The sequence below is a fragment of the Triticum dicoccoides genome, chromosome 6A (genome assembly GCF_002162155.2).
Source record: "Triticum dicoccoides isolate Atlit2015 ecotype Zavitan chromosome 6A, WEW_v2.0, whole genome shotgun sequence".
Lineage (NCBI taxonomy): Eukaryota > Viridiplantae > Streptophyta > Magnoliopsida > Poales > Poaceae > Triticum > Triticum dicoccoides.
In genome coordinates this window covers 573,852,313-573,862,226 of record NC_041390.1, presented here as the reverse complement: position 1 = coordinate 573,862,226, position 9,914 = coordinate 573,852,313, and the positions used below count along the sequence as shown (strand labels likewise).

The following is a 9,914-nucleotide window of genomic DNA, read 5'->3' as shown; positions in this document are numbered from 1 at the left end:
AAGTGAACAACAATCTGGGCTAATGCGCAACATCGAACGGGTTTAGTCTAGATGAGCTTCTTTTTCCTGAAGTACCCTTGAAGGTGCCACAACTGCAAAACCGACACCACGACGCAGACGCCCAGCGACATGATGCTGAACCAAGCAACCCTGCCGTTTGTTTTCTCGCTCACCTCCCTCATCTCCGCTTCCCTGCATGGACAGACCAAGGCAGTCACTGGCTGTACCGCCAACTTAAAAGTCTTGCACGGCAAGACATTTTTTTCACGTCACAAGCGCTTTCAGGACAAGTGTTAGCCATTTTCTAGCAGACAGCAGTCATACACCAAAAGCTTTAGAAAGTTAAAAGCCTCAGTTCAAGCAACAAACGATATTGCCTGAAACTTATGTCAAGTGTGGAAGACTTGCCTTGCTTTGAGGTATACCATGTTCTGATGAATCGACTGTACAGCCACTTCAAGCTTCCTAAGCTCTAGTTCTACGCCCTACAAAAATATTCATATTGCACACAATTAGAGACATGAGCAATACATGAAACTGGACCCCAGCGAGACCTGACTGATCGGTGGTTTGGCAATTCATAGCCTCACCTCTATTTTTTCCTTCTTAGCGATAGCATCCCAATCCTTTGTTGCAATTCCAGTCTTCCAATCAAGATTTACAGATACGCCTGATCCTTTCTCTGCACTATCTATCCAGAAGCAGGCAAGGAAGTTTCCAGCTTCCGAGGTTGTGAATGCAAATTGACCAACTGTAATGTTTCCACTTTCATGTAAGGTGTACCCATATGGTGAAGTAACCTGCAGAAAGCACAAGCATTTACAGAACTGTAACAAAGGAGAGTGCAAATCAAGCAAATTCTTAAGCTCACGCGGTTGGACTATAGGACTAATTCTTCCACTATTATACTGCAAATTGTCTTGATGAGTAAAAAAAAAAGCTGGCCAAGTTCTTAATGATAAGAAGCTAACATTTATTCATCAGCTGCAGGACTAAGTACTGTTCAACATGTAGCACAAATCAAAGTAAATTTTCCAATCACAGCAGAAAATATGGGTAAAACATCTGATCATGCTTCTAGATACTCCCTCCGTTCCAAAATATAGCGCGTCCTCGGTTTCCGTGCTTCAACTTTGACCATTAATTTAATCAACAAGACCGACTGCGGCGGGCGAAAAAATTATACCAATGAATTCGTATTCAAAAAAAGTTTTTAATTATATAATTTTTGATCCCGCCGCAGTCGGTCTCGTGGGTTAAATTTATGGTCAAAGTTGAACCTCGAAAAGCGTGGGCGCGCTATATTTTGGAACGGAGGGAGTAGTTTTCAGTTATAGTGACAAACAATGGGCCATGGATGCAATATATCTGATCACGAAATAAACAATCTCTTCACATAACTAAAGCTATAAGATTCGACATATACGTCCATATAAAGTAGCATCAAATGTGTCTACTTGTTTGCAAGCTTGCACATTAAGTCTGCCCTTTATTTAATTTGCTCTGTCATTCCTTTTGCAACGATGCATTCTTATTAGTCACCTTTTTTACGCCTCACACCCATGGGATCTTATAAATAAAGAAGTCGGTAGAAAAGCAAATTCGGAATCCTGTGAGCCGAATCAGCCGGTTTATATATATGCTGCGGCGAGTGATGTCCTGGAAGGAAACCACCATGGCTTTAGACAGAAGGAATCACCGAATCAGCATGGTTCAATTAACCAGAGAAATCTAGTGATCTCATCGGACCGAGCACCACAGCGTCATCGACTTAAAGAGCCGAGCAAATCTTGTTAAAAAATAGCAGCCAGATATTCTAGAACCATCATTCATTCTACTGTCGTCATATCGCACAATGAAAAACATATCTGAATAGACTGAACCATATGAGCACTGCGACATCATTCACACTAGCTCCGGTTCCAATCAACCGTAAATCTGCGTGCGGCCGCAGCAAAACCAGGACCTCTATACCGCTGCTCCCCCCGACACACAAATCTAGTACCGCGTGATCAACTTGATTCGTCCAGATTATCGATCCGAGATAAATGAAAGCAATCCATCGCGCAGTGGAATCTATCTATCTGTATGGAGCACGAGGCGGGTAGGCAGCGATGGATTACCTTGACGGCGATGGTGGGGTGGGCGGAGGGGTGGGACTCGTACATGAGGGCGTAGTCGGCGAGCACCACCACGTTGGCCTGGATCTCCTCCGACACGCACTTGGTCCCGGCCTGCGGCATGTCGAGCCACACGGCCTCCGCGCAGATGGACGCGGAGGCGAGCAGCAGGGCCGCCGCGAGGGCTAGCACCGCCGGCGCGGGCATCGCCGCCGATCTGGGAATCTCCGCCTCGCGGTGTCGGGCTCGGGGCTTTGGGGAGGGGGAGGAGGGAGCTGCAGTCGTGTGGGGGACGATGACGTGGGTGGGAGGCTCAGTCCTGGCGGCCTTGCTACGGGGGATAAGCTAGGGGCATATCTGGAATTCTTTACTTCGGCTTTTTTTTTGAGCAAATTCTTTACTTGTGCAGGTTTTTTTAGGGGCGGCTGAAGGTGCAGGTGAAGTAGTCTGGTTGTGTGATGGGCTGATGGCTCTGCCTCTGTGGTAAGTGGGCCTGGGGACAGGGAGTTTTAGCTCCCAAGCTCAGTAAACATTAAATTTTCCCCTAAAAAGCAAAAATTAAATTTTAATAATAAAAAATACTGAAAAGTCATTTTGCCAAACAGAATCGAGTGTCCTGCATTCATATAAAATTAGGTGAAAAAATGACATTCGTGGTGCTGTGTAAGAAAATAAAATATGTGCTCCGAAAAGGTTATTTGTTAAGTTTTTTGGAGCACCATTTGTTTCTCCGAGTGTTATGAATGTCAGTTCATCACATTTTTTTTTGCATGTATGCACAACACTTGAACATGTTTGTTGTAAGAAAAAACCCAGTTTTTTTGTTGCTATTTCTTTTAAATTTGTTGTTCATCCATCGCTTATGACTCAAGCTGGTGACGCGGATGGTGCAGCCATCAAAGCAACATTTATTTTGCTGCCGTTGTAGCCAAATATACCATTCTTTTTTTTGCCAGGGTGACAACCCCGAAGTTAGTTGGAAACAAACATACCGTCTGACCATGAAGATATTATTCACATACCTAATTCATACTAAAATTTTCTTTAAAAAAATATTTATCCATGTGTATTTAAATATGTATTAAAAAATTATAGACTATAGACACATGTCTTAGGGATTCCATGTCTTAGTAGCATGGAAGCATTTAGGAGATAGGAGCACCTCGTATTTTCTCCATTTCAGTATCTCTATTCCGGAATGGAATGGTGATTAGTCAACAAAGATATAAACCCTCTGTCTCATAATATAAAAGCGTTAGTGTAAAAAATGCTCTTATATTACGGGACAGAGGGAGTATTTTTTATCCCCGCAACCTCATTCATCTTTTTTTTAATGAATCAAAGAGGTTGTAAGCTAGAAAAACTAAACCCGTATACAACACCGGTGCTAACACATGTGGCTCAAGGAAAAAAGTTGTTTCTTTATGACACTGGTTTGCGCAGGTGCTTTGGAAGGGGTATCAGAAGCAAAGTTTAGCTTCCTAATGCTTAGGGGAGATAACCGTTATCCTGATTTCACGGGTGCTACAATCAATCGCTATTAAGCACCCATGCGAAGCACTCTTTTTAGAGGAAAATGGCTTTTGTCCCGGACCCGCTTCCATTTCATCGAAATAAAACCATACAGATATGTGAAGCACTCTGCGTTGTAGACAAACTTTATTTTTTGATGTAATAACATTCTCTCTTCAAGCACCGGTGCATAAGCATCCAACACTATACACGGCCTAAGTGTGCTGCTCACTTTGGCTAACACTTGTCATTGCCCATTGGTGACACTTTTTTCCTTCGACTGTATAGTACTCCCTCAATATCGTGTTAAAAAACATATTATATTTTCATACGGAGGGAGTACTTTTCCATTGATTGAAAACCCTCGGGGAAAATGATCACATAAACAAAGAAATTATACGGTATGAAATAGCAAAAAAGCTGACTAGTTCGATTCTAAAAAAACTGATAATAGATATTTTATTCTGCAAGAGATATTGAGATATTCAATATGTGAATCAGATTGGATTTTGACACTGACGGCTTACGTTGGTTGACATGGGAGCGTTTGCCGAAAGCTCTCTGCAGTCTGACGCATGAGCTGATCCGCGAAAAGGAAACGTAACAGAATCCTCGAGACGTCAGAGTGCCGAACGAAGCATATATGCGAACCTCGTCACTCGAAGCTAATACCAGAAGTAAGTTTCACGCGTAACGTCGACGCGAACAGAAGCTTCAGCTTGAATCTGTCGGACAGTCCCGGCTACATGCATGCCAGAATCAGTTCGGCGTTCTGATCCATCTCCCGCTCGATCTCTCCAAGAAACCATGTCGATCCATCGATCGATCGACCAAGGAGGTCCTGAATATCTCTTCACTCACGCACGAGGAAGATAGGGAGGTACTGTGCTACCGTGAGTGTGACACAAAGAAGATGAAGAACTAACTTGGCCTGCTTGCCGGCGGCTCCGACGATCCGGGCATATATGGTGGTTACTTTTGATTGATTGGTTTAATCTCTCTTTTTGCGGGAGTGATTGATTGATCAGTTCTGCTAGAACTCATCTAAATGAGATTTAATTTGGTCTCATTCACCTTTTATAGCCATTGGATGTGGTGCTATAAGATGCGTGTGTGCTGACGTGGGTTGTATCCGTTCTTATTTTTCAGGTGAATGAGACCAAATTACGTCTCATCTAGATGAGTTTTAGGTACTCCCTTGATTGATGTACCCGGACGAGACGTCTGGGATTCGCTTCTATTCGACCGCTTTCGGTGTCAGTCACGCGTGTGTGCGACTGTGCGTGTACGCGCAACACTGCCCTTCGTTGTCATGGATGAGCCACTCTCCAAGTTGCTAGTAGAATTCTCAGGTTGGGTTCGGTTGACTTTTGTTTTCGAGAGTAGAATACACCACTACTCCCTTTCGTTCCATAATATAAAATTATTTTTTAAACAGCCTTTCACCCTGCTGTATTAATAGAGCAATCATCCGATACATCTGCAAGACCATTGCTGAGGCAAACACCACAATCAAGCTCAAAAAAAAAATCAAGAGAAACAAATGCCGGCAGTGTCGAATTGATGTAAGTGACGATTTCCTGTAACTGTTGCGACCTCCGGAGGATTCTCACCACGCTCCTATGCCTCTGAATTGCTGTGTGCCAAGCAACACATTCAAGAAGGATTGTGGCAACATCGACGCTGTTGCCCGAACGGATCCTAGGATTTCTCCCGGTACACGGGGGAGTGGGGGAAGGGGTACACCCGACGCCCTTCAAGAAGGGAGGCGACGCCCACTGGCGTCATCGCGCCGGTGCCAACAAGATCCAACAGGGATTTCTCCGACCCCCACACGGCCACAACCCCGAACCAACCATCGGCTCCACCATACTTGCCGCCCACCAGTGTGTGCCAACACAGTCTTAAAGTCCTCGTCGACGTCTCACCATGGCAAACGCTGCGATGTCGGACGGACCTAGACGAAACACCCGTAGACGGGGGACGATAGTACCGTAGCCACGTGGGAGGGAACAACCTCCACCGGCTCAAGCGGTAGTAGACCGGACACATCAATAGGAGCACACCAGGCCAACAACCTAGCCGGGCCCAGATTGGGCCCGTGAAGCTCCCGCCGCCGCACTGCAGCAAATGCGTCACTGTCGCCATCGCCCCCATTGCGAGTCGCTCGTCAGTCCAACAGGAGGCGACACGCCGAAGCCCATATCAGCCTATCCTGATCCAGATCGCACCCAAAAGGGCCCAGATCTGGGTCTGCAAAGGAGTGCCCGCTAGGTCTCGCACGAAACCGCCACCGCCGCTAAGTGGCTGCGCCTTCACCTCGCCACCACCCTGGCCTTTGCCTGAACGCCGGAGACCGAGCTACACCACCACCAGGTCACGCCATCCCAGGCTGAGCACCCGCGATGGGAATGAAGCCAGGGCGCCCGCCAATGCCCGCACCTTGGAAGCCCTCCACGTGACCACCGGAGCCAGGGGCCATCGCCGCCAGCCACCAGTGACGTGCCACCGTGCCCTTTGCCAGCACCGTGCCGCCGTTCGCGGAGCCCGTCCCGTGCCTAGCCCCGACGGATGCGGAGGAGAAACCGCCCCGCCGCCACCGCCAGCAGGGCTTCACCCGCCAGTGCGCTCCGGCGGCGACGAGGGAAGGGGGGAGGGGAGGAGGCTGAGACTGGCGACGACTAGGGTTAGCTCCCCATCGCTCGCGGGAGCGACGCGGGGTGCGGGGGTTGGTGTGTCCAGGTTGTTTGCAATATAAGAGCGTTTTGACAATATACTCTCTCCATCCCATAATATAAGGGCATTATTGTAAAAAACGCTCTTATATTATGGGACGGACGGAGTAGTAATTGACAGGAGTGTAGTTCTTTTTTTCGGGGACAATGAGGGCAATTTCACCTCTTCTTTTTAACCATCCATGTTTCGTTGACACTCTCTATTTCTAAGATTGCATAAGATCAATACACGCTCTGGTTGGCCACTAGTATGGATCTGATCCATGGCATGGAGCAAAAAGATGCAATATTTTCTTCATACTTGGTTTCATGAGCACGAGAATTTCAAGTCATACTGTGACGAACTCGTACGCAATCGTGAGGCAAAGTCACTCAACCATCAATGATATACCATCCAAGAGGTCGTGAGCAAGTATTGTGGCCATTTGAAACAACCACTTGGTCGGAGGCCAAGTGGTGCGCAAATCATCGAGTAAATAAGTTGTTATATATGTTGGTCATTTGGCCGGATATGTAACTTGTTGACAATGTTTTTCTTTATAGCCCTCCCGTGCGTGCAACATGTTCTTGAAGGTGGAGAAGAGGAACTTCATCCTCATGCATTGTTGGTTGAAGTTGAGAGGGGAACCCAAGTGAAATTAATACATTGTCAATTACATCAAGAACGCCGGCTTCAACACCGAGGAAGCAGCGGGTGATACAACCAACCAACAAAAAAGATGCCCAAGAAGGTTACAAAAGGGTTCCGGAGAAAGAAGTGAGACGAGGAGAAGAAGAAGCGTGAAGGGGTTGTGACCAAGATAACGATGATATTAGAGGACATCTTGGCAAAGAAGGAGGAGTCATGTGTCAAGTGCTCCGACATCAAGAAAGAAAAAAAAGCATAAGAGGTTTAACATCTTGATGGCGGCGAACGATAAGAAGCTTAAGCTCAAATAGAAGCAGATCATGGTAGGCCTAGATGCATGCATGCATGACGTTCTCTGTTAAGCCCATCTCTATTCATTCCATATGTCGACACAAGCATCGATCAATGAAGAAAGTTAAACTAATTAACGAGATACGTGGTTGGAGTCCTCGGAAGTCTCACACAAGGGACATGTCCTATCACTAAGGCCATTCTACTTCAAAACATCTCAACTCCCGAGGGAATGTGGCCACGGACCAATTGCCATAAAAAATAATCCAAATCTTCACAAGCAATTTCATCTCCCACAAGAGATTTAGTTCCTATGGCCCTGGGGTGGCCATAATGGCTTTATAAAGGGATCTGGCCGAGAACCGGCCATTGGGCTCAAGGTGCTAGGATGTAGAGTCCTACTCTAGGGAGGGTGAATGTAGGGCCACACATTCAAGCAACTCCTCCCGTTGGTCCAGCTCAGGGAGGCCAAATATGCGTCTAAAGGCAAGGTTTCTGCGCGGTTCGCTTCCTCTGGAGTTGCCTTCGGGAGCCGTTGGTGCCAGGTGGTTCCACGACAATCTCCCTGACATGTTTCGGGAGGTCCTCGGTCTCCAGTCAACCTTGCAGCCTTTCTTTTGGGTGGTAGTTGGTGCCCTTGCTTGGATGTTATGGAACATTCACAATAAGTTAGTGATTGAACATGTGTTCCTATTACGTGCGACTGATGATATATACAAAATGTGTTGTTTCTTACAGCTATGGATGCCGCTTAGCAAGCGGCTTGCGCAAGACAACATCAACATGATCATCATCGAGCTCTGGTCCATCGCCTCGTGTCCTGCTCTCCCGACCCCTCCGCCTCCACCAGAGCTGGACTAGCTAGCTCTTTTTTGTAGTGGTGTTTTGTGTTGTGCCCCCAACAAAATATTTATTTATTTTGTCACACTTTGCCTACTTGGTTGGACTTCTTGTTGTTGTTGGGAGAGGGGGGGCTTTTCATCAGTTAAGAAATAAACAAAAACTAATGGGGAACTAAAGTCACTTAATCAGTAGAGGCACCTACGACGTAGGCATCTCCATCGAGCAGGCCGGGGAGATTCACATTCACTCACTAGTTGAGCTAAAGCGGATTTGCTTAAACTAAGCAAGCGATCCGGCCGGACACGTACGTCACGGCCTCATCCGGCCGTTACGCTTTGCTAAGCAGCAGTAATGTGCAGCACTCGCATGAACAGAAGCGCCAGCTCCATCTGTCGGGCACTCAAGGGTTCATGCTAGAATCAGTTCGTTGTTCTGATCCATCTCCAGCTCTTTCCCAGGAGAGCATATATAAGATGTCGGGAAACCATGTCGATCGATCGACCAAATAGATCCTGAATATCTTCACACGCACGCACAACTGTGACTGTGACACAAAGAAGATGAACGAACTTGCTTGCAGGCTGCTCCGACGATGTGCATATATGGTGGTTACTTTTGAGTGATTGATGTTCGCAGATGGGATTCTCGCTCCAATTCCTTCGCTTTCGGTTTCAGTCATGTATGTGCGTGTACGCGCAACAATACAGCACTCCGTTGTCATGGATTGATGCCCCACTCTGGCTCCAACTTGCCAGATTTATGAGGTCAACGATGCTACACTTACGGACGGCCTGCCCACGGAAAACATCTACGCGCGGAGGGGGAGCCAGTTGATTGGCGCTGAACTTTTCACTTTGCGTGAACTGCGGCTCACATTTGTATCGAGCTGACAGAAGTTGATCATTTGTTTGGGATCATGGCTAATTGGGGCCGACTATTGGTAACTTATCTAAAAAAATGGACCATAATATCTGGCGACCGCCAGTTTTTTTTATGGGAAAAGCTTCGCTTCGTCCGGCTGAAAACTCACTTGCGTCCGCTGCCTTCCCCGTTTACCGTGTGAACATTTAGAAAGATCTTTAAATTTTTCATCTGATAAGTTCAAAAAATTATAAGACTGCCATGTACATTTGTTTTTGGAAAGTAGACATGTACCTAGACAAAAAATTATTTCGCCACCTAGTAAAAAAAAAGAGAGGAACAGGGGTTCAATCTAAGGTCTCCCAAGTGGAGGCTTGAGACGTTAGCTAGTGCGGTAGGTGGGTTGTGTTTAAATAGGCTGCATTCGCGTAGCTTTTGTGTTGTAAATAACGAGTTTCAAAAACTGACGTGGTAAGAAAACACACATCAAGATATGTGCGGCGCAACCAACGGCACCCAATTCGTTCGCTAAGAGATGCCAAAAATTTGATGTTCGCTAGATAGCTCTTTCAAAAAAAAAAAGTTCAGTGTTACCTGATTTTTTGGACTCCGCCAGCCTTCTCTCTCCAAATCAGCCGATCTTACTCCTCCGAGCTCGCCTCCCTTCACCTCCTCCGGTCGAGGGCTCCGTCTACTAGATATGTGGGCAAAACGTAAAGGACCCAATCCTCTTTGTCGCTGGCTTAGGGTCTGCCTCGCTGGCATCACCACACCTTGTTGGTGCTCCCCTCCCTCTCCCCCTCTACCACTCCGTCTCCGCCTTGGAGCTCCACTGTGCGACTCTTCCATCTCTCAGAAATTTGATTCTCAGACAACTTCTAATGCTCACTAATTAAGAGCATTGCTGCTGCTGCTAGGGCGCAG

At 46.7% G+C, this 9,914-nt stretch overlaps 1 protein-coding gene across 1 annotated transcript; it reads right to left on the bottom strand.

Moving 5' to 3' along the window:
- Positions 1-6: 6 nt before the first annotated feature.
- Positions 7-2,434, bottom strand: LOC119318071 (transmembrane emp24 domain-containing protein p24delta3-like). The gene is made up of 4 exons (XM_037592582.1): positions 2,124-2,434; positions 591-800; positions 409-485; positions 7-192 (listed from the first exon to the last, which is right to left on the bottom strand). Exons 1-4 carry the CDS (start codon positions 2,325-2,327, stop codon positions 48-50), a joined length of 636 nt encoding a protein of 211 aa, XP_037448479.1. The 5' UTR covers positions 2,328-2,434; the 3' UTR covers positions 7-47.
- Between the last annotated feature and the right edge of the window lie 7,480 nt (positions 2,435-9,914).

Coding starts and splice junctions, on each gene's coding strand:
- LOC119318071 (XM_037592582.1), bottom strand. CDS start 2,327: ATGCCCGCGCCGGCGGTGCTAGCCCTCGCGGCGGCCCTGCTGCTCGCC. Junction 801..2,123: donor ACCCCACCATCGCCGTCAAG/GTAATCCATCGC, acceptor TGCTTTCTGCAG/GTTACTTCACCATATGGGTA. Junction 193..408: donor ATGGTATACCTCAAAGCAAG/GCAAGTCTTCCA, acceptor CTGTCCATGCAG/GGAAGCGGAGATGAGGGAGG.